The 25,248-nt window shown below is 43.7% G+C and overlaps 1 protein-coding gene across 3 annotated transcripts in view; it reads left to right on the forward strand.

Annotated features, from left to right (window-relative positions):
- HS6ST2 (heparan sulfate 6-O-sulfotransferase 2) overlaps window positions 1-25,248 on the forward strand; it is a 282,359-nt gene that overhangs the window by 179,738 nt on the left and 77,373 nt on the right. For 2 of the 3 annotated variants that reach the window (XM_044235133.1, XM_044235135.1), the window contains exon 3: window positions 19,971-20,003. The exons of the other annotated variant lie outside the window; for it this stretch is intronic. In XM_044235133.1, coding sequence (XP_044091068.1) covers window positions 19,971-20,003 — 33 coding nt within the window. The remainder of the gene's footprint in view (window positions 1-19,970; window positions 20,004-25,248) is intronic. 3 annotated transcript variants of the gene reach the window in all.

Raw genomic sequence — 25,248 nt, forward strand, 5'->3', positions numbered from 1 at the left:
TCTTCTACTTACATCTTTCAAGCGTGTTTGGAAAAAAGCAAGAAAACAACACAATTTGGTTTCCCAAGTTGAAATGATAATGAAATTGCCTTTTGTTTTAGTTACTTTTTGTTTTTCTCCTATTTTGTCAGGCCTCTCCTCATTTCCCCCACCCCTTGACATCTTCCCACCAACGATCTCTCTGGAAAAGAGATCACCCCGGAGAGCTGCTCTCTACCACCGCCTGTATCTTTCCAGATCTTTGTGTCATTATTCTTTCTGTTCTCGTTTATGGAAGACACAGCTAACGATGGTCTCCGGGTTTGGCTGAAAGGGCCAAAGTGGCATATTCCTTCAGAAAAATTGTGCTTTGGTTTGTAGCTCCTTTTGCTTCCATTGCTATGCTTTTCAGTCGGCCTTGGCCTGTGGAGAGACAGTCTGTAGGACTGTGGTCCCTTAAACGAGTCATAGCAGTGTGACTCAGTCCAGTGGAAGAACAATGAGTGTCTCTTACACGCAGGGCATCCGGGGGAAAGTGAAGCCTCCCCCTCACCTCGGGAGCCCTTCCCAAGGGGAAAGAGATGTCTTCAGAGAGGGGGAAGAGCCTGAGGGTTCAAAAGAGGGAGTGACTTGTCTTTCAGCTACTTTTCACCATCTCTGGTCACCTCACTCCTCCCCCCATTTTTAAATCTTGTCTCCTCTTGGCTTGATAGACATTGTACTATTTTCTCTGTTTTTGTTGGTTTGTTTGAAGGTTTCTCTTGTGCATACATCTAACTGGGATTCCTCAGAGGCTCAGTTATCTGCCCTCTGCCTTTCTGTCTGTTATTCATTTGGAGATCGCCTTGACCATTGCTGCTATGAGGAAAGCCTCAGCACCTCCAGCCCAGACCCTTGTCCCAAGTTCCGGTTCAAAGGCTGCAGGGACATTCCTATAAGTATATGCATTGCCAACCTTCCAATACGACCCGCCAATCTCAAACCAAGCATCATGTGCTTTCTTTTTGTTAACAGAGTGCCGCTGTCTTTCAAGATAGAAACTTCCGTGTCGGCTCGGACTCTCATCACTACCATCTCTCTGCTGCCTGTGTCCCTAGTCAGTTGGCAAAGTTAAAGGGTCAGTATTAAGGCGGAACTAGAACCCAGGCTTCCAGATTCCTAGGCTTTGCCTTTTTTACATACTGCCATACAGCATAGGTAAAGGTCTTTGGTTCTAGAAACAAATGACTGGGTTCAAATCTCCACTCAGCTATGCCGTTCTCAAGACCTGACCTTGGGTAAATAGTTTAAGCTCCCTGTGTCTTATCGGTAAAGTAGAAATAGTAATACTTTATCTTAAGGCATTGTTGTTAGAACTAAATGAAAAATATATCATAAAGCACGTAGTATTGGCTTGAATCTGTCACCTCAATTTCAGAGCCACTGCTGACCCTCTTCTGGAAGTCTCCATACTCTGTTAAATCTTATCTAGGTTTTCTAATATGGAACCTTTAGAAGCAAAATTCTTTTCCTGCTGAGTCCCGTTATCTTAATCTTTCAAGAATTCATATCTAACTAGAGTTTTGTTTGTTTGTTTGGGGACCTTTTATAATTAGAACAATTTAAGGGATACAAGATGAAAAAGAAACCATTTGTTTTCAAGGACCTTACAGCTGAGATGAGGAGACAGCTGTGTCCAGCAATTAATTATAAGATGAAGCACTAGTTTAAGAGTTCAGATAAAGGTAGGTAGATCCAACTATGGCGATGAGGAGAGCTTTGAACCTGAACATTTCTCATTCATCGTGTTTTCCGGTTCAGAATCCCCACATTGGAATGTTAGTATGGGGTACGCGCATATAGTTATGGGGATTCAGGCAAATCGAACAGGGAATTTCAACACAGTTTCAAAAACAGAGGATCTGTTGATGTTGATACCTTGGATTAGAGCAAAGAAAGACAAAACAGAGAACTCTTTAGTAAGTACTTATAGGATAACTTCCAGATTTCTCCTTTGGTAGTATTGACAGGGAAGAGCAATGGCACCTACTTACTCTAGAGTTCTACCCTATCAGAAAGTCTGGGCGGATTGGTTTACGTACAGGGATCGGGGCACTAGCATCCTCCCACATAGCCTATTTAACAACCTGCTCTTACTTCCAATGAATAAAAGATCTTGGTCATGTGCTGTCAATGAGCAGGGGTCCCATCATGAGCCCTACTGTATGTGCAGATTACTAGAGGAACACCAAGAGACTGGCAAATACATGGGGAGAATAGATTTCTGGAACTACAGGGGTGTCTAAGGGAGTGGGGAGAATCTTGTACCAATTGAGAAAGGGGCTGGAAGGGCAACCATCTCTCTGGATGAGAAGAAAGGGAGAGGATAAAGAGAGGAAAGCCAGAGGTAGAAGATTGCCTAAAGACCCATGGGTCTCATTTCCCAGCTGATTTCTTAACCTAAAGGACCTCAAGCTTTGTAAATTGCTTTCTAGGTCAAATCAGTGTCCTTTAAAATCATCTCTAGGTATTGCCTGTCAATGTCTAGAGCTGACAGGAAAAGAAATATCCTGATACATAAGAGGAAACCGAGGCCCAGAAAGAAAAGGAAATTGTTCAGACTCCTCCCAATGGCCTAGTCCACAGTGGCATAATGAACACTACTTCCCTGGCTTTTTTGTCTTTTGTGTGTGGAGAGGGCATAGGTGAATCATTGGTGCACCTAAAGAAATGAAGACATTTGTGTATCTAAGACAGAGAACCAAAAGCTTGATTTTTCTCTTTGAAAGAGTGGCTAAGCTGGAGTTGCAAGCCCACTTTGCCTGACCTTTATAGCTTTGATAAAGGCAACCTTGATTCATGATGCATGAGCCCAGGTCTTTGAAACCCATAAGAAATGGTTTGTTCATTGAACATGCAAACAAATTACTTTCCAAGGGCTGAAATTTAAACTGACATTAAGCTCTGAGAACATCTATATTTAATTATACATAAAGGCCAGAAAACAATTTGTATCTTAAAATAGTAAAATTAAAAGAGAAGTCCCACCTATGTGAATAATTTATTTCATTGCAACACTACCCTTTAGTTTTGCTGTCATTTGTCTAGATTAGCAGAGCTGGCTTTATCAGTATTTCCAGGACAGCCCTGAAATATGAGCTTAGATTGGAAATAAGCAGTCAGAGTGCCTCCCAGGGCACTGGCGCTATACAGTCAGGGAGTGTGTTGGCTTCCAACAAAGTCTGCCTCTCCGTAGGAGGAATAATAATGAAATACAATCTACGATCATATATTTCTCTTAGGACGGGACTTAGGGGTCAAAACATAGTGGGAAGAAACACAGGCTAGAAAGCACAGAGATATGGATCCTAAGTCTGACCCAGGGCAGAATCAAATGCTAATCCACTCTGACCCTCAGGTTCCTCATCTATAAATATAGTGAGAAGCTTGGATCCAGTGATCAAGTTGGAAGAAGAGGGAGAGAATGTGAAATGAAAAACATGAATCAAATAAAAATGGCTGGACTATTTCTTTCTTTTTTTTTAATAATTTTTTTTATTTTTTATAAACATATATTTTTATCCCCAGGGGTACAGGTCTGTGAATCGCCAGGTTTACACACTTCACAGCACTCACCAAAGCACATACCCTCCCCAATGTCCATAACCCCACCCTCTTCTTCCAACCCCCCTCCCCCCAGCAACCCTCAGTTTGTTTTGTGAGATTAAGAGTCACTTATGGTTTGTCTCCCTCCCAATCCCAATACTCCCCCCACCCCCGCATAGTAATCTTCCCCTTCAATTGAACATAGCCTGGAATTGTGGGAAAAGCACTGGGCCAAGGATTGGGACATCTGGATTCTCATCCCATCTGTTTCTTGAACTCTTTGTGTTCTAGGTAAAGCTCTTTCCCTCTCTGCCTCTCAGTTTCCCCATCTGCTTCGTGAGAGATTATGGTCCTCACCGGCTCCCCGTCAGCCAGGCGCCCTCTCGATCCATCCCTGACTGACTCAAGCAGGATCTCTCTTGGGGCAGGAAGTTCTGCTGTTGTACCTCTCCTTTGGTCTTTTCAAAGAACAAAAGGTGTGCCTCGGGCAGGAGGGCGAGGGGCCCTGAGTCACGGTCTGTGCAGTGCCCATGTGGCAAACCACAGAGACCGCTGTTCTGAATGTCTGGGTTGTTGCTATGTGGGTCTTTCTCGAACTGTCCAGGAACCTGATTAACCTCACTGATGCCTGTTTGTTTGCATGTTTTCAAACATCCCCTCTCTGGTGGTTTGCATGCTGCTTCTCAAGACGTGCCGAGGACATTGGGGCCAGCTCGAATTCTTTGTACTGAGGAGGCCAGGGCTGGGTTGCTTCCAAGATGAAGATGGGGCAGGAGGGAGGGCCACCCGTTGCCTGCTTTTCTCTCGATGCCTTTAGCACACCCAGAGCCTGACAGGCCAACCGTGCTTGCAACCTGGAAGCGAGGCCCGGAGTGGCTTGGCCTGGATTCTTTTTTATATAAAGTGGCCGCACGGAGAGCTCAGCAAGTGCTGGCTGCTTGTCATTAGGTTAGTGGCAGCCCAGTGTCAGGGAAGAGAATCTGAACCCTGAGCTGTGGGGGCCGAAGACCCAGCTGTCCCCCCAGCTGTCACCTCGGCTGGCCTTGATGGACCTCGCCCTGCTTTCCCTAGTTCCCTGGTCTCCCAGCTGAGGGGGCTGGGCTGATCAGTTGCACCTGTGGGGTTCGGAGGAGGTATCCAGAGAGCTGCCTCAGGTGGGGGGGGAGGGTGTGGGAGGGGGGAGCAGGCACCATGCAGACCCTTCAACACAGCCCTGGGGCCTTGGGGCTTTGCAGGCCTCGCATTCATGTATTCGAGGTCAGTGGTTCCCACACTTTGCGGTATTGGGACTCCTTGATGTTCTTAAAAATCACTGGGGACCCCGAAGAGCTTAGATTTATGTGGGATCTAGCTGTTGCTATTTACTATATTTGAATTTAAAATGGAGAAAATGTCAAAACCAGGTACTAACTTATTTAAAATCACGAGAAGTCACCTACTACATAGTAATACAAGGAACATATTTTTATGAAAAATCACTGATCTCCAAAGCAAAAAAAAATTATTAGTAATATTTTCTATTTTGTAAATCTCTTTGATATCTGGCTTCATAGAAGACAGATGGATTCTCATATCAGTGTCTGCTTTTGAGCTGTTTTAATATATTATTCTCGTTGAAGTATGTGAAGAAGATCTAGCCTCACATGAACATCTGCTTGGAAAAGGGAGGACCTCAAGGATCCTCAGGGATGGGTCTTGAAGATAGCCAGTGTCCTCATGCCACACTTTGAGAACTGTTGCTCCACATGAATGGTATCCCTTGGAGTTATACAGTGCCCATCCTGTGCAACGATACATAGCGGTTCTGCTCTTCCCCCTCTGCCTTCACCCCATCCCCTCTTCAAACAGAGCAACTTGGTTTTTATCTGTTTTATATGATAGAGGTTTTGGAGGCTTTTGTTTGAAAAGAGGATTATGTTTCTAAAAGTGTTTGAACCCACCCACCCCAATCTTAGGATACTGAAGACCCAAGGATTTGAGAGGTGATTGGGGTCATTGAGATCGTTTCCCTGGGCTTCCTCTTCTCTGAGATTGTGAACCCCCAAACTTTGAGGAGGGGGCTCTGAGATCATGCCTCAGTTCTTCCCACACAGTAGCATGTCATCTTGATATGGACAGTCTCAGCTCAGAAAAATGACATCATATGGCTTGGGAGATTTAATGCCACCTCATCATGGAGCTGACCTGCCAAGGGAGTGACACAGGCTGGAAGAGGAGTAGATTCACTGTTTGCTGAGCTGTCTGATCACTGGGGGGGTGGGTGACAGGCCCTAAGGGCAAGTTTCAGTGATATACCTATATGTTGTCATCTTTAGAGCTAGACATTCATCATCATTATTTATTTCCTAGGTTTGTGTCAGATCTTTATTCCAGGGGACAGGAGCCGGTGCCAAATATCACAGGATCTAAGTGCCCTCACAACGCATTGACACTTCTTCCAATTTCTTGTCTAATAGAGAATGCTGTGCTATTCTTTCCCTCACTGCCAGAATCATTATTGATTTCATGTCATTTCTTTCATAAAAATCATCTCCTGAGTTTTGCTGGGTTTGACTTATAGCTAAGAATGTTCTCCTCCCTCTTCTCTGCTGGGCAAGATGCTGTGAATCCCACTGTTGTGGGTCAGATGACGGTTCCCCAGCGATCTCTCCAACCTGCCCACTTTTCCTTTAGGCTGTGACCAAGCACAGAGGTCCTCCCAGAGCTGGAGGGGGAGAGTAGAGGGGGCTCTTCTCTCTGTCCTCATTTGCTTTGTTTCTTCTACCAGCTTAAGCATTAATTAAGAAGCCCAGCCCCAAATGCCTAGCACTAGGGTCAATCATTTGGGCTAATCGGGTGTCTCCAATTTAATGGAACTCTTCTCTGGAGTAAGAAATAAAACTGAATCTCTGGGAGAAATTGGAACCCTTACAACTTGCTGGTGGGAATGTAAAACGTTGCAGCTGCTGTGGAAAATGGTTTGGCAGTTCCTCAAAAAGTTAAACATAGAATTACTATATGATCCAGCAATTCCACTCTTAGGTATATACCTAAGAGAAATGAAAACACATGTCCACACAAACACTTGTAAATGAATGTTCACGGCAACATTAATCATGATAATGAAAAAGTAGAGTCAACACAAACACTCATCAGTGGATGAATGGATAAACAAAATGTGATGTATTTGTACAATGGGCTATTGTTCAGCCATAAAAAGGTTTAAAGTGTCGATCCAATGCTACAATAAAGATGAACCTCAAAAACTTTATGCTAAGTGAAAGAAGCCAGACTGAAGAGGCCATGTATCGTACGATTCCACTCCTAAGAACTATTCAAATAGGTGAATCCAGAGAGACAAAAAGCAGATTGGTGTTTGCCAGAGCTGAGGGCAGTGTGAAAGGAGTGACCACTTAAAGGGTACGGATTTCCTTTCAAGGTGATGAAAGTGTTTTGGAACTAGGTAGAAGTGGTGGTGACACAACTTGTGAATGCACCCAATGCTACTGACCTGTGGACTTTCGAGTGGTTAATTTCGTGTTATGTGAATTTCATGCCAATAACAACAATGCAAAACAAACAAACAAACAAAAAACCACCTGGATACCTGATTGCTGTCCTTTCTTGGGCTGGTTTCATTCTTGAATGTCTGTGGAATCAGGAACCCAATCTTTAGCCATGAACTTGTCCTGAGTGGAAAATGGGCTTAGCAGACCTTGTAGGTCCTGTGGAGCTACTGTGTATGAAGTGTGGCCTTCCACACAGCTGCCTCCCCTGTTGGCTCTTGGAAGGCAGTGGCTATGTCCTGCTCATCCTGGCCTTTTGAGTGCTTTAACATATTATTGGCATGCCAGAGACATTCAGTGGATGTTTGTCGATCGAATGATTGGATATGTCCGTCGCAGCTTCTCATTCATCTCCATGTACCCCCACAAGACTGATAAGAGATCCACTACAGCTGATGCCCAGGACAGACGCTGCCCAGGACAGACGCTGTAGACTTGTCTAGCGCGTAGGAATGAAATTGTTTTGATGCATTTTTTTTGAAAGTTTGGATATCTATGCAATGGCATGCTATTGTCTATGAAGAGGAATGCAGTACTGATCCATGTTGTAACAAGGATGATCCTTGAGAATGTTCTGCTAAAGTCAAAGAAACCAGGCACATGAGACAATGTATTATATGATTTCATTTACTTGAAAGCTCCCAAATAGGAAAATCCGTAGAGACAAAGTAGATCAGTGGTGGTCAGGGCCTAAAAGGGATAGGGGGGTATGGTGGTGAGAGTCACAGCATGCTGCTGGCTTTCTTTTCGAAGAGATGAAAATCTTCTAAAATTGTGGTGATGACTGCACACATCTGTGAATACGCTAGCGGCCACTGATTTGTCCACTTGAAGTGGGTTGTGTGGTTTGTGAATTGCATTTCAGCCAAGCTGTTAAAAATTTAGATATATGTTGGAGGAGTGAAGAATAAATGTGAATCCAAGACAGATGTGTTCTTGTTTGGGGGAGAGATCTCCATCCAAGACCTAAAATAACTTTCCTGATATATTCAGAGGGTTTCTCCTGAGAAAGATTCCTTTACATTGGGCTTCCCTTATAGCATCAACTCATGGGGCTTTCTAGATCATTACCTACCTGATGAGGGGCTGAGGGCAGAGTAGCTTAAAACCAGAGTGTGAAGGGCAACTGCCAACTGTTGGGAGTTAGAGACTGATCAGAATGTATGTCCCTGAGAAACCGGGATTCAGTTTACAGGAACCCAACGACCTCGTGGTTTCCCTGCTGCCTCTAGGAGAGACACCGCCCACTGCCCCACCCCCATTTTGATCAGGAGGAATGAACAAGCAGCCTAATGAGGTGCTATTTGGACAATGAAAAATTCGGCAAGCCCAGCTTCAAATAAGTTGTTCCTGATTCTTCCTCCTACTCTTGGGGACTCTCCCTACTACTGCAGTGCCTATCAGCCTTCTTGAAGGAAGTGACACGAATTTGCTGCTACAGCGCTCCCACAGTGGGGCTGAGGAGAGTTGTGTGTGGAGATGGGCAGTGCCTGGTGCTACACTTGGACTTCACTGTTTCTCCCATGCCCTTAGGCACCCAGAAACTCCCACAGCATCATTGCCACTTAGCTGACAGCTTGGAGCCATGGTGCATGGCTCCTCAGATCCCAGGCAGGGAGACTCCTCTCCTAGAAGTGAGCCCGTCAGTTCGTGTGTGTGTGCACATGCACGTGTGCGTGCACACATGCACAGGGACTACAAAACTGCCAGTGGTTATGAGGAAATTGATAGGTTATTCGTGTGTGCCTTGGGTCCCAAGGCCAAGGACAGGCCAAAGGTGCTCTCAGGAAGCCAAGAACCAGGACTGAACAAAGTTTTGTTGGACGTGGGTTTGCGGTTGGGAGCTCACTTACTTGCAAAAAAAAAATGACCACATCATTTGGCAGTTGGAGGGAACTCCTTTCTATTTGGCAGATGGCCACAGAGCAAGAGGGAAGCAATACATAGTTAGAGGGTGAAAAGAACATAGGCTTTGGGGTCAGATCAACCAACTTATCCAAAAAGCTGCAGGATCTTTGGCAAGTAGCTTCCTGTCTCTGAGGCTGTTTCCTCACCTGTACGAGGAGATAAGAAAGAGCATCTTGCAAGATTATTGTTCTCGTTAAACAAAGAGCCCAGTCCTCATGCCTGGATCTCCCGCTGCTGGTTCTCAGCTGGCTCTTTGACTCCCATCCCTGTAGCCCACCCATCGCCACTTGTTAAATGGCCAAGGGGAGAGCAGCAGCACTATGGCAGTAGGAGCCATGTGACCTTGGATATGTCCTTTCTCTCAGGACCTATAAAATGCAGAGGTTGGGTTTATGTTCTCTAAGAGTACTTTCCAGCTTTGACGGGTTTCTCAGCTACATCGAGGTCAAATTGTGAACGCCTGGCTCACCATGTCTGAAGACGGGCTCCATTATTTAGCAAACACAATTCTTTCCCAAGGCAACAACTCTCCTGTTAACCACCATAAATTACACAGGCCTTCTTGGAATGAGGCACGCACCGTAGCCTCTTCCTGGCTTCCTCCTCTCCCTCGTTGGTCATCTTGGACCTTCAGGATTCCGTCTACATCAAATTTAACCATGTTTTCTCATAGATTAAAAAAATACAGGTGTAAGAGCAAGAAACAGCCCTCACTGCCGCTCTGGAGTGAAAGGCCCGATATGCCTGCCAACCTGGCCCACCCACTGCCACCCAATTTATGTCCCAGGGGCACAGCACAGCTGTGGTGAAGACTTACCGCGGGGTTTCATCTTCAAATGAGCTATGACCTCTCTTCCTCATGTATTCAAGTGCTTGGCACTCACAGCCTGCAAGTTTATCCTGGAATTCAAAATGAAAAACGGTCCCATGAGAACCTTAAAAAGAGGCGAGCAAGGAATGCCTTCTGGGCAGCTGCAAGGCTGGTGCAGGAACTGGAGGGCCACCCGGCTTGTAGGACAGGTGTTCTTGGCCCAGAGAGCTTCTTTCCGACACCCTTCCTCAGTGCAGTGGGGAAGGCATCACATGTAGAATCAGGGCCGACTGAGTATTCTCTGGGCTGTACCTGATTGACCTGTAAAATGAGAAGAAGGATGCCTGCCTCACCGGCACAGGACATTTTAGGGGCTGATGAGCTTGGGTGCTGGCATCCTACAGCTCTGGATTTGAGTTAAGACCTGGGCAAGCCCCCTCAGAGGCTCATGATGGTAGCAATGAGTGTAGACTTTCGTTCGGGGTGAGATGAGATCATTCCTGTCAAGTGCATAGTGTCTGGCATATAGAAAGCTCTCGTTAAGTGCAACCTAACAGTGTATGATTGTTACGATGTGCTGCTTAGGGATCATTTCCAATAATTCTAGAAAAGATATTCCATGTACTCCTCCCGACGGTTTGGCCATCTTGTCTATATTTTATATTCTTTGGAGCAGAAGCCCACAGGGTCTTTTTTGGTACCCGGTTTCGACACATCCGGGAAGACATGAAACTAAGAATCATGTAATAAAAGGGGATCTGTGTCCTCTTGAAGATAAAGGATTTGCCCTAATGGTGGCTTGCCACCTTCACCTTGAAAGATGTCCACAGCCCACGAAAATGTTGAGTGGGTCACAATGTTTCCAAAAGCAGCATAGCCATTAATAGGTAAAGCTGGGCTTACTTGTTGGTTTTTTTTTTATTTTTATATTTTTTTTGGTAAAGGTTTTTATTTGTTTGTTTGACACACACACACACAGAGAGAGAGAGAGAGAGAGAGAGAGAGAGAGAGAGGTCACAAGTAGGCAGAGGCAGGTAGAGGGAAGGGGAAGCAGGCTCCCCGCTGAGCAGAGAGCAAGATGCGGGGCTCGATCCCAGGACCCTGAGATCATGACCTGAGCTGAAGGCAGAGGCTTAACCTGCTGAGCCACCCAGGCACCCGTAATTTTTAAATTTTCACTCCAGTTAACATACAGTGTTAGGTTAGTTTTGGGTATGCAATATAGTGATCTAGCATTTCCATCCAACATCCTGTGCTCATCAGGACACATGCTCTCCTTCAACCCCACCCTGTCTTCCCCCCAACCCCCACCGCCCTCCTGTCTGGTAACCCACAGTGTGTTCTCTAGAGTTAAAATCTGTTCCCTGGGGCACCTGGGTGGCTCAGTCAGTTAAGCCTCTGCTTTCAGCCCAGGTCATAATCCCAGGGTCCTGGGATCGAACCCCACGTCGAGCTCCCTGCTCACCGGAGAGCCTGCTTCTCCCTCTCCCTTTCCTGCCACTCCCCCTCCTTGTGCTCTCAATCTCTATAAAATAAATAAATAAAACCTTTAAAAGGAAAGTCTGTTCCTTGCTTTTTCTCTTTTTTTCTCCCTCTCTTGTTTCTCTCCCTCATTTGTTCCGCTTCTTAAATTCTACCTATGAGTAAAATCCTATGGTATTTGTCTTTCTCTGATTTATTCTGCTTACTTAGCACTGATTTTTAACAATGAAGTCCATTATACAGATGTTTCAATTGCTAGACCCCAGACACTTAAATCTTTGGGAATATCTGGATAATGTGGAACATTTTTCACCAAAATTGTTAGTTATATTCCATTCAGCAATATGGTTTGTATCCTCTGTGAGGGGTTATTGGAGATCACAGTTTTGTTGAGCAAAATGAAACAGGTTAGAGACACCCCAAGGAAAGTGGAGGAGCTGGGCTTCATAGAAAATTCTATTGACTCAAGAGCCTGTGCACCCCTCCCCTCTAAGAACATCACCCCTCCACTGACCTGCCACTTCACTCTTCCTTTGGGGCTGCCTCAAGGAAAGTTTCAGGCCAGATCCATCAGCTCCTGCCATACTTGGACTCAGCATAGATGGAAGCTCCTTGCTGAGAGTAGGTGACATGTTGGTCCAGAATGATCCAGACTATACCGTTCCACCTGTCTTTCTACATTCTGATCCCATTAGTGACTCGGTTGAATATATCCCAAGAATGATCTCGATCCTTAGTTTTGCACTTGTTAAATCATTACTCCTTAGGGACTTTTTCATGGTGTGCATTTTAAACATGCTACAATACGAACAAAGCAGTTGTATCTTGCGTTGGCAGCTTGCCATCCTTTGTGTGTGTCAACATAAAATAGGTGGGGTTCAGTAGAATAGTAGCCCCTTATGGAGCTGAATGTAAAAGATAGAGTGGAAATCTTCCCTGCCGATTTGAACCAGCGCTGCACTAGCTTTCATTGTAGACCTTCTAGAAATCTGAAATATGGAAACAAAATGAGCAACACGCACATACGTACATTTATATTTCTATTCAAAATGAAACTTTTTCAGGCCCTTATTAATACCAAAATCTCTAAGAGATTCTTAACGGTCTGTCTTTCCTTCAAAGACAAAGTATATATGTGATCAAATTGAGGAAATGCATTGCTGGAAACTTCCATACAAATGCAGGTGTTTGCATCACCCGGAGAATTCTAAAACACATTGAAAAATTGCTGTCAACTTTCAATTGATGGAGTCGGCCTTTGTGCACCTTATTTCATAATTCAGACATCATGAGTATGAATGCTTTTCAGGACGGAGAACAAGCTAGATTTTCTTTGATGGCCTTCCATTTTTGGGGGGGCGGGACAGATATTTTGTTTTGTTTGTTCAGTGGCAAAATATTCCTTTCCCTGCTTTTTGCAAGACTAAATTGTCAAGTAGGTGCTTTAGAGATTCCTTCAGAAAGAATATATTGTGACATAGCCAAGGACAGATGAATAGTTAAACCCATCTCCCACCCAAACAGGAATCCCTGGGTCTCCAGATTCTTAATTACATCAGCACTAGAGGGCACTCTTATGATGCCAAAATAGGAGAATTTTTACTACAAACTGGCGGGCGGAGGTTGGGGTGGGGTGAGGGGGCCTGTTCTGTAAGGAGCTGTAGACAAGGAACAAAGGAGAAAACATCCTATCTTAGGACGGACTGGCTGGCCAACAGCAGAGAAAACACTATTTTGAAAAGCCTGTTTTAACAATCTTCCTCATCAGATCCACTTTGTTTCCCAAATGTGATTGGTATTTTTGACAATGCAAGACCCAGGTATTGGGCATTATTTCTCAAATGAAAAGAATGTAAGAATCACTGATTATCACCACGTGATGCGATAAAAGCGCCTCTATAGAGGCAGAAAACAGAACACGAGAGAGCAGTTTAGGAAAATGTGTTTACAATTTAACAGCCACTGAAAAAGAAGAATTTAACATCCTCGAGGGGGTTCATGGTTGTGTGCTTGGGTCTGGAGTGTAGTGTGGATGCCTGCTTGCCGGCGGTCCCCAGGTGGTGGTGCTCAGTGGACCCGGGGGTGGGGAGTGCTCTCCCAGAGAACAGACCCAGAGGCTTGGGCCTGCTCTTGGCTCTGCCACGCATGAGTTCTGTGATCTGTGGCAAGTCCCTGCCGCTGAGACACCAGTGGTCCCAACAAGATTACCCAAAGTCATCCGTCAGTGGCTCAAAGTCTGGGGTAGATGAGCACAGGAAGAATTTCCACTGTCATTTATTTATTGGCTACTTGTGATCTAAATCTAACCATGGGATAGAAAGTAATCCATGCTCTCAGTAGAGATGGGACCCAAAGGATTGGCCAGCCCAAAGGGCTTAGATGCCCATGTTAGCTACTTTTTTTAGGTTTACTGCCCAGTCCAAATACAGCCTTAGTTACCACATTTAAGCCATCTTTAGCGCCCGCCCTCCAAAAATTGGCTTATTATACCCAAGTGAGGTAGACGATTCCTGTCTTGTGCGCTGGGCACTGGCCAGAATCACTCTGGTGTGCCCTTGTGCAGTTTTCTGAGGAGCCAGTGGGTGGTCTGATGGGAAGAAGGGGCCCCTGAAGACAGACTAGTCCAGTCTGCCATTGGTCCCAGAGTTTCTAAGAACCACTCAAGAGTGTTTCTCTCTAGGCCTCTGTAAGAACCCAGGCTATACTTCATTGGAATTTTCCCGACTGAGTAAATTCCTTATAAAGTCTTAAAGTGTTATAATGAACAGGGGCCTTTGGGAAAGCACTTAGTCCAGCACCTTTACTGTGTAGACGAGGAAACCGAGAGCCATCTTTCCTGTGGGAGGAGGGCCTTGCCAAGGATCACACAACAGAGTTGTCATGGGACAGTTTTTTGACTTTTAGTCCATGCCTCTTTCTCTTACCTTGTGCTGCCAGTACCTTTCCCCACCCACAGTGACTCCAGGGAATAAGAGACCAGTGGCTATTAACCAAAATGTTTTTGATAGAGCTAGAATAGCTCTATCATATATATTTTATATATGTATATATAATATATATATGACACATATATGTGTCATATAATGCATGTTGTATGTATTGCATTTAGGTGGTATAAATGGAAGGGACCAATCCTTATCAAAAATGTGTCCTCTCGGGGCGCCTAGGATGGCGCAGTCAGTTGAGCATCCGACTCTTGGTTTCAGCCCAGGTTGTGATCTCAAGGTCGTGGGATCGAGCCCCGCAACGTGCCCAGCGTGGAGTTCTGTTCGGGGTTCTCTGTCCTTCTTCCTTGGCCCCTCCTGCTTATGCTCTTTTTTTTCTCTCTCTAAAATAAATAAATACCTCTTTTAAAAAATGGGTCATTTCTAAATGTTCTAGGACTGGAGACTGAATCATTAAAAGGTCATTTCTGTGGTTCTGGAAGACTCTGTAGTCAATACTGTTGCCCAAAGGCCAAGGATAAGATTGAAATCCTTGTCAACTGGAAGAGAAAGTAGGCCAGGAAAATGGTCCTGGAAGCCAGGTTTAGTATCTTGGGGGAAGAGGACTCTGGAAGGAGCAGTCAAGACAGACCCAGGAAACCTGGCCTTTTACCTGTAGGTGTCATTGGACACTTGGTTTGAAAAGCGGGTTCTGTTCCCAGAATAACAAGATGTAACAAGACGGCGTAGTGACGGGGGTTGGGATTCCTGACACTGGTCTGCCATAAATCCCTATACTTCTGGACCATTTTCTGACTTGTCTCTTCCCCAGATGAAAATAATCATGCATCAGAGTTCTTGAGTCCTGTCTATGGACCCCCTGCTCTGCTCTACTGAATTCCATGCCTGATGTCTTCTAATCCTTACATTGGCCTTTCTATACAGGTTATTTTCAGGTGCTTTCTGCTCTGTTGGACCAGCCCCTTGCCATACTGGTTGTTCAGTATGTTGAATGTCATCACTGGTGTGGGCACAATACTTGTCCCCAATTTGCTGGTGTGGAAGTCAAGGCTGGGAGCTTAATGCACCTTGGCAGGGTCATGCGACCAGACTCGAACCCGGTCTGTGCACTTATTCTGTGGTCCCTCACCACGTCTCAGGCTTGTGTGTAAGCAAAAGTTGAGGCCAAGCATTTTAACTCAAGGAACGAAGACAAGCAGCTTTTTTGCCTAGGGCCTTAAGAAGCACTGGAGCCTTTCCCCGTCTTCTCCATTTCTACCCTCACCCCCTCACCAGTTTGAACAGGAATCCTTTGCCTGGGGCCTTTTGGGCACAGGCCCCTTTCCCATTTAGGGAACCCAATATAGCTTGCAGAGTAAGCTTTTTTTCACTAGGATATACTGTATTTGACCTTCAAAGACCAAATGAGGATGTAGCCCAAGGTCTGCACGGAGGTGGTGGGTAACTGAGCAAAGCAAATCCAGATCACACCCAGGATTCGGGGGGGGGGGGCATCCTAAGTGGGGCAAAAGGTGGGAAATCAGGGGCCCAGCAACTCATGGTATGGGGGCTGGCAAGAGGGTGAGAAAACCAATCCAGTGTTAGAAACTAGAGTGGGTGAATGGACCATTTGCTTGGCAGCTCTGCCACAGGGATAGGTAATTGGTTCCTACAGAGTGTATTATCCACCACAGATTTGCAATCAGACCAAAACAATGTCGGTATGTTTTTTTTTTTTTCTCCAAACTACCCTTTGCAAAATCGGAGCATCTGTGTAGCCTTTATCTGGGAGTGTGTGGATCTTTCTGCTGAGATTGACAGCAATCACCAACAGCCCAGGATCCTGGCAGATGAAGAAGCTGCATAAGCAGAAAGAGAAATGGGGGGGTCAGTTGTGCATCAATTAGATTTTCAATTAAGTTTCCTTGTGTAACTTTTCTATCCTAAAGAAGTGGCCATTGTATATTTCACATAAACAAAGCTGTTTCCCTGGACAGAATGATGATCAGCTGCATTTCAACACGGCTGTTACTGTTTTGGCCATATTCCCATTTATGCATCGGCTCAGAATGTTGGGCTCCGGGCTCTTAGAATGTTGGGCTCTCTCTTAACTCCTAATGGCATGTTGCACCAAGAAAAGGACTAGAGATTGCTGTATTCTTAACAGATTTGGCACCAAAATAAATGGTGAAACTATTAGAGAATTGCAGAAGAGACTTTGCCCATGATCAAAGGAGTGTTTAGTAAAACTAGGATTTAGAAACCAGGTATCCTGATGTTCAGGCCAGGGATCTCAGATTTTTACAGCATTCGAAAGTTTTCTACATCTTCATTTGGATCCTTAATATCAAAGTGAATAGATAGCTTCATTAATTTTTTTTTAAGTTTCTGAAGCCCTAGGCATCTACCCGGAGAATATAAAGCCCAGGGGGCTGGTGTTACCATTGGAGGTTTCCAGTTAGCATGAATCACCATGTGGATTTCCATGGCCCCCGCGTCTCCCCCAGTTCCCATTTTTCCAATGATATATATGTATCCCCTTCATTTTCGTCTTTTCCTTTCCTTGTTAATTTGACATTTAGGCCGTAGCTGTCACTTGAGGAATATTTAGTCACATCTTCTCAAACCCCAGCCCCGAGGTGGTTACTCTTTGTTGCTTCTTCTCTATCCAGTGAAGACTCTATCTGGGTCATGGTCATGAGAACTCCTTTTGTCCACCAACTGCTTTCCTAGGACATGACATGCCGAGGGGTGATGAGCCCGATCTCAGAGTGCCACCCAGGCTAGCTGTCACAGAACACCACAGCATACAGTGAGAAAAACTCTTCGTGTTTTTACAGCATTGCCAAATGCAAGCATGGGGAGTTCTAAGGACAACAAATGGCCCAGCTGTAAAGAAGTCTTTCAGCCTTTGTTGAGGGGTGGACTTCCACAAGGCAAATTTGCTAATGCAAATAATGGCAGCTTCTCCAGTCAAAAGAGAATTCTTTCTAATTCAATTGTTGAATCTGATGCCACTGGATATGTTCTTTGTACATAAATAAAGACATAAAATGGGGGAGAAACTCTTTTCTAAGGCTAATAACATACAGTACATTTCTGTGGATCTTTTGTCCACAAAGATGGCTTAAAAAAATCTTCCATGAGATTATAAATTTCCTGAAGGCAGGGATTTGTGTCTGTTCTAGTCACTGCTGCTGCATCCTCAACCCCTATAATAATGTCTGTCACATGGGAAACACCAAACTTGTTTGTGATTTGTTTAGTAAATGTATTTGACATACAATATTTGAGATGTACTGTGTCCATTTAATACAGCCATGTATACTGTAATATGATTGCCATTGTAGAGATATCTAGCATCTCTGTCACGTTATAAAATTACCTCTTCTTTTTATTTAAAGAGCCCTTTTAGGGGCACCTTGGTGGCTCAGTCAGTTAAGCATCTGACTGGATTTCGGCTTCAGTGCTGGTCTCAGGGTCCTGGGATCAAGCCTTGGGGCCTTGGGCTCTATGCTTAGCATAGTGTGCTTGAGATTTCCTCTTTCCCTCTCCCTTTGCCCCTCCTCCCACTCACTCTCTGCTCTCTCTCTCCCTCCCTCTCTCTCTCTCTCTAAAATCAATCAATCTTTTTTTTTTTAAGAGCCCTTTTAAAAGATTCCCTTCAAACGCCTGGGTGACTCAGTCAGTTAAGCGGCTGCCTTTGGCTCAGGTCATGATCCCAGGATCCTGGGATTAAGTCCCGCATCAGGCTCCTTGCTCAGTGGGGAGCCTGCTTCTCCCTCTCCCTCTGCCTGCCCCTCTGCCTGCTTGTGCACGCACTGTCTCTCTCTCTCTCTCTCTGTGTCAAATAAATAAATAAAATCTTTAAAAAAATAAACAAAAGATTCCCTTCAAGAACATTCCCAAAGAGTGTATGTGTGAGTTTAAAATGGGTTCATAAAGTTAATTCGTTTTTTCTAATCAGTATGCTTTTCCTTTTTTTTTTCACCTTTTCTCCCCATGACCTTTGATTCACTTCTGATGACTGCCCACCCTTCTGGCTGATGCACCTGTAACGTCTTCCTGGATCACCCTTGAATATTCCACTTCTGGCAACCTGGATTCTCAGGTAAGGCAGTGAACTTCCAAAAGTCTTCTCGGTGCAATCATCAGGCAAACTTTCATAGGCAGTTGAGAAATTTACATAGAATTTTTTTTTTTAAATCTCAAGAGATAATAGTTGCCCTGATCAGAGTTAAATTTGGTCCAGTTCCCATATAAATCAATTATGTGCATACTTCTATTATTTGAGGATTTCTATTAGTGCAGTAGAATGAAAATTATGGTTCTGGAATGTGCTACCTATTTGACTTTGGAATTTCCTAGTACTGAGAATCAACATACACCTTTATGGGTTTTTGTTTTTGTTTTTTGTCATTGGTTTTTTTTTTTTTTTTTTTTAATTTTTCACCCAAAGTTGTGTTCCTTTTTGTTCATGAGGCTGGGTGCAGTGAAAGAGGTCCTAGCCTTTCTTCACTGTGTAGGGAAACTAGGTCATGGGGTAGGTCAGAACATTCTAGATTACTTCTTTCTTGCGGCTGGAATGAAAGAAGAGCACATTGGGCCCTGGATGGTAAGTCAGCTAATGGGTGTGTCTTGTCTACCAGAGCTTTTGTCAAGCTCACCAACTACATCACTTGTTTGTCGTAACATTAGCTTCTCCCATAGTCTTCACAACTCACCAAACCAGGGAAGAGGGCCTTATCCAGGAACTGATGTTAAGAGTCTTACACTGCTTCTCAAATAATGAGGCAGAGGCTCTGCTGCTGGCCAAGCAATTAAAAGTCTTTCTTAACTTACTTCTAGAGGGTCCAGACATACCCAATGTGAAGAAGTGCTTGTCCCATGAAAATGTACAGGCTATATAACTTGCTTTGGGCACAAATATGTTATTACATTGTGATATCCCTCGTCCTGGCTTAATACACAATGAAAGGCTAATTTGAGTCCACTTGAACCCTCAAATTAACAATTGACCCGTGCACACATTCTCATTCTCTGCTAATATCAGAAATTCATGTAATAGAATTAGCATTTTGTAACTCTTAAGATGTATATTAAGAAAACAGCTAAGACTTTTTTTTTTTTTTTTTGCATGGAGAAGCATTGCTTACTTTGGTGGATGTCTTGCATTTGGGGAAAGGGACTAGAGGGATGATTTATGTATCACTGTGTGTGCACTTTGAGTTTTCATCTTTTCGAAGAGCGTCAGCAAAGTCTAATCATTCTTTTCCTTTGGCTATCTGTGTTTCATATATGACTGATGATATCAAAAAAATCTCAGAAATTCCTCCTAGGTTGTTTTCATCAGGCGTTTCCATGTTAGTGATGCCATAGCATTTGGTTCTGTTTGGTTTTGGGTTTATTGACCTTTGTGTTTCACTTAGATCGCCATCACTTGAGGGAAAGGGTAAGGAACGAGCATGAGCCAGTGACATCATTTTCAGCCAATAGCCCGCCAGAGGTCTGGCTCTTGCATTGTCTTGCCCATCTGAGTCCCCTGATTCCCAATCCCCCACACCTGGGGAGGAGCACATGGGGAGCAAAGTGGAGGAGCCATCCATGAGTTGTTTCCTTGTGGTTTGGGAAACTGGAAAAATAACACACTAGCAAACAAAATGGAAAATGTTTATTATTTTAACTCCTCTCTGACCAAGTTCTTGCTAGCACCTGGTTTTACTGTTCCTTTAACAGGTGGAGGATTTTTCAGATTCTAGATGCAGCAAGGTAAGTGAAAATGTATTTTTAGTTCAACTGAACCCTAGTAAGCTAAAACAAACAGACTTTAGAATCAATGATTGGGTTGATTTCAGTACAATGAATAGTTTGGTTTTGGCTTGGACAAATTCTTTCCCCGGGCTTTTTTTTTTTTTTTTTTTTTTTTTTTTTTTAAGTTTAAATCAGCTGAAACAAGCCAGGCATGTAGTCTCAGGTCTGTAAAGCTGACCCAGTGCAGAAGTGGGATGGATGCTCAGGGCCAGCACCCCAGACAGTTGGGCAGTGGGTCATTAGCTCCTTTTTCTCTTTGCTGAAATAGGATGACACAGTAGTTTTTGCGAAGAACACGCCACCATCAACAAAGTGTTTTTCTCTGTGTTTCAGGCATGCCTGCCTGTCACTAGGCTGGTTGGTGGTTTAGGAAACAACTAGGTCAGCATTTCATCGAGGGAAAATCAATTATTTGAAAACATCAGGGCTTTAAAAGTGTGTAAATATGGAGCCTTGCAATGTAGAGTAACCCTAGAGGTGAGGGGCCTTTATGACAAGAACTCTGCAGCAGAGCAAATTCTAACCAAACACAGCAAAGTTCTTAACTGCAGGGATGCAGAACACAAATGTTCGAAAACACTCCAGAACAGCACCTTCGCAGTAGCCTCATATCGCAACCAGGGCTGAAGAGGGTAGCGAGAATCATTAGCTAGTTTGTCAATGTGTGCACTAGTTGCTTGGCATCCAGCTTTCTAAGATCATGATGCTCACCAGTGCTATATTTGGACTATTACAGGCTTGTTGGCACCAGAAATATTTACCATTGTCTTTGCTTTCTCTTCCAGTCCACTGAATTCCCATCCTAATACTCCCTGGCCTAAAGGGTTAGGGAGCAAAAGTGGTAGCCTTGGGATTCCTCCACCAGGGGCTGATTCTCATTCAGATAGAATTGATGCACCACTTCTTCAATGCCCAGTTTGGCTTTCAGGAGCTGAGCTTCCATATTCTCATTAGGGCCTTGGTGGATTCGACAGCTGAGAATAGTAAATTCAGTCTTTAATTCTGTGGTCAGATTGCAGTTCCTTGGGATAAATGGTATAGACCCACATAAACCCCTAGTCATACAATATGAGTATGGGAGGGCATTTAAAGATTATAGTGGGGTGACTGCTTAAGCCCCATCTCTGCTTTGAGCCTTGATTTCCTTATCTGTAAAGTCAGAGAGTAGATGATCAGTAAGATAATGGCCAATAACATACAGGCTATTGTCCCAGGAATTGCTTTAATGGGGGAAATGTTGAGAATTTTGGTTTCATTTTTCTTTAAAATTTACTGCATGATAGAAGCACGTATCTCTACCGGTTTTGCTGTATCACAGAGTGAATCTTGATGTGCTCTGTTTTGATTATGGCTCTGATGAGTTTGACTAGAAGTCATTGTCAGAGCAATTGATGCCTACTCTTTGTTTATGAGAAAGGAAGAAAGGTATAGATGGGGAGATGGAGAAGAAACAGCTTTGGTAAATGTCACTGGGGCCATTTTTAATGCTGGTGGGCTGAATGATACATGAAAACCATTTGCAAGGCTAGGATATTTTTCAGCCACTAGTAAAATAATAAAGTAACGATTCATTTGGTAATCCCCGCTGCACATGCAGTTTGAGAAATATACAAGATTATGATGATCTCTGCCTCATAATTAACAATTTGCATAAATGCTTGCTATTATTTAGTTGTCTGAATGGATTCTGTAATCCAGGGAAAGAAGGGAACAATCAGTGGAAGCCATCCCAAATGTCTTGTATTATTACTACACACATGCACAATTAACAGTGATACTAATTGTTTCACACCAGAACCTCATTTGTTTTTCTATAGACAGCAAAAACATTAATTGCCAGAGTGTCACTCTCTCTCTCTCTTTTTCCTACAGCCAGCCATATTATAAGGTCTGCAGTTGCTTGTAAGCAAATGATTTGGCTGGATTTTCAGTGTATCATTCTGTGGTGGAGTTTCCAAGTGTCTGTTTAAATTAGCAATCAACAGTTCGAACAACCAAAGATGATTTTTATAAGATTTTAACTGTTGGCCTCTATGCATTTAAGGAAGAAAAGGGTGCTGACATACCAGCCAGTTCTGCTGCTGCACTTGACATTCCATTCCACACTCCATACTCCATATCTTTAAAATTATTGGCATGAGACACACCCATGAGAATCACAAAAGCTCGAGGCTGGAGGAGACCTTTAGATCACCTGTCAAATTCCTTCACTTTTCAAAGGAGTTGGACTGTCAATCATTTCGATGTCAGGAACAACCATCAAATCAATGATGCCCCCCACTTTTTTTTTTTAACGTTTGAACCATTGGGAGCTATTATAGCAAATACATTTAAACGATAACAGGATGCTTTAGAATCCTACGGCTTCAGCTTCTTTTCTAAAAAGCAGGATCAGATTTTTTAAAAATATGCCTCCGTAAGGTTACCCTAAACATAGCCATCGTGTTGATGGTATATGTATGAAGGGACGTCAAAGCACCTGGCAATGGGAGACCGTCAACCACTGTCCGCTCTTTCCTCCTCATGCACAGAGGACCCAGCTCACGTCAGCATGGTGCAAGCGTCACTCCAGTGCCTTTAAAGTCAGTCTGTCCCCCGGTCAAGTCCTGATGCTGCCACTTTCTCACAAGTATGACCTTGCATAACTTATTTAACTTCCGTGGCCTGTCAGATTCTGTACATGTAAAATGTAATCACTTTATAGCTTTGTTGCAAAAATTAAGTTGAGATCAGGCACCTGGCACTGTTCTTGGCAGGTTATAAGCCATCAGTACGTGGTAGTGGTTATTACCACCGTTGGCTTGCACACACAGCACAGTCTTTGGGGTACACACATATACACTTAACCACATCCACAAGTGGGCACACAAAGTCCACAAGAACGACATTGGAAGTCTGCTTTCCTAACAGTCATTTTTGACCACCATGTTTTCAAATCTTCTGGCTTCTTCCGTGGCCGCAGTCTTCTTGAACTCTTTGAAGTTTCTGGTGTTTTTGCACAACTTCTCTAGCTCGAAAGCATTCATCATTCATCTTGGTTCACCTCTCTTCTTCTCAATGCTTCTTAAGTTTCCTTTGTTGGGATTTCTTTTAGATGCGCGTGCACACACACACAAACACACACACTCACACAGCCTCTCCCTCCCCACTCATGTGTTTAAATGGAGCCATTTCCAAGGTCCTGTCATTGATCTGCTTCTCTTCCCTTGCTCTGTTCTCATTCTGGGTAACTTCATCTCCCACATGGCTTCACCTTTCACCTCTACACTAATGATTCCCAAATTGACCTCTCCAATCCTTAACTCGTTCCGGAGCTCCAGGCTAACTCTAATTTCCAATTGCCTGCTGAGCATCTCCAGGGCAGGATATCCTAGGAGGCAAGTGTAGTCTGGCTTTTGTCATCCTGACTCAGGAGTACGGATCGGGGAATCTAGCTTCAAGAAGCAGGAAGAGTCGAAAACACAGAAGAAGGGCTGCACATTAGTTCCAGCAGATGTGAAAGGAGTTTAGGTTAGGAACGTGGTTCAAAATGCATTCTCCAGGGAAAGTGAGACAAGGTAACTGTGTCTTTCTGTTACAATGAACTTGGAGATGTAAACTGCAGCTCAAACTTTAAAAGTATATGTTTTTTAGGGATAAGGGAACAGCTTCCCTAATGAAGATTGAGTTCAATTTTTAGGTGCTGGAAGGCTGGCATGTTTGAGGGAAATGTTAATTAAAAATATCTTTCTAGAGATGATTTTTATGGTTAATCTTGCTTCAGGGTATTGTTACACAGACACGCACGCCAGGAGGAAGGATAATGTATTCAACCCAAAGGATGAGCATGTGGGAATTTGGAGAGCACGTGCATGCCTAGATAGGTACACACACGCTGGATCAGATGTGCCCAAGATTTTTGAATGGGTGAGCATAATTTTATCAGAGGGTAGATATTTTTTTTCTGTGACTCATTCTGAAAGTATTTATTGAATACGTGGTAGAGGCCATGCTGTCTGTGGACCAATGGGACTGTGAATATAGAACATATAAAGCATCTGTCTTAACTGCATAATACATTTTTCTTTAGTTATATGCAGGTACACTGAGAGTTGAATTTGGTCTAGAACGATCAGTAGCGTGTGACAGACTGCTCGATGACTAGAACCTTGCAGACAATCTTAATAACCAAAGAGGAACTGAAGGGAAATAAGACAGTGCTAAAGTGGGAAAAGAACATGCATAAATTCGAATTAGGAATTGATCACTTCCTTTAAATTTGGTAAATATTGAATTACTTTGGGGTTTTACATTTCTAGCTAGCTTTCAGTGTTTCAGGCCAGAGTAAGAATGATTGTGTTGAACTCTAAAATTTATGTAGAGCAAAGGGATAGACAAATTCTGGTTAATTCTTATCATATTCTTTGTAGAATTCTTCGTAAATGAGCTGTTCTCACAGCAACTACTGAGCCAGCTTATAGCTTCAGCACAGGGAACAGTATTCCTTTTGAAGAAAGATGACCCCATTCCCAAAATTACTGACATCCTTCCAGTTGAGTTACCACCCCATGGAGTCTTCAGAGGCCATCTTAGCATCCAAATTGTAATGGGCTCTGACAGCGGGTGAGATCTTGGCCTTCATGGTGTACCGCTGTCTCCTCTTCTGAAATTTAGCTTGACCTTTTCCTTTTGTTTGCAAGTCTTAAATCCAAGCGTTCTTAGTCCCAGTTGTCAATTTTAATGTCTGCTTCACGATCATTCTTAATTCCCAAGATCCTTGTGGCATCTGTAATCCTGAAAACCTACTCTGATGCCCCCAGAGTTCTTGCTATGGGAATTACATCAGCACCTCTTGCCTTTGGAAATTCTTATAATAATGCTGCATATGTTGACTGGTGTTATTTTTTTATTTTTGCTCTAAAGTAGTTAGAAACATTGGTATACTTCCCTTGTGATTGAAAGTAAGAATAATAAAACCATACTTGAATTTATAGTCTTGGATGTCTTTGTTCTTGTCGTTTGTATCAACCACAGTCTGACTTCTTTTACCTTGATCATATTTATTCATTCAGTATGCATCTGCTGAGTACTTCATGTTTTAGGCACTATTCTAGGCACTGGGGACAATAAGACAGACACGGTCCCTATTCTTGTGTTTCTTTCTCTCTCTTTTTTTTTTAAAGTAGGCTCCATGCCCAGCATGGAGCCCAATGTGGGGCTTGAA

Source organism: Neovison vison, chromosome X, assembly GCF_020171115.1.
Source record: "Neovison vison isolate M4711 chromosome X, ASM_NN_V1, whole genome shotgun sequence".
Lineage (NCBI taxonomy): Eukaryota > Metazoa > Chordata > Mammalia > Carnivora > Mustelidae > Neogale > Neogale vison.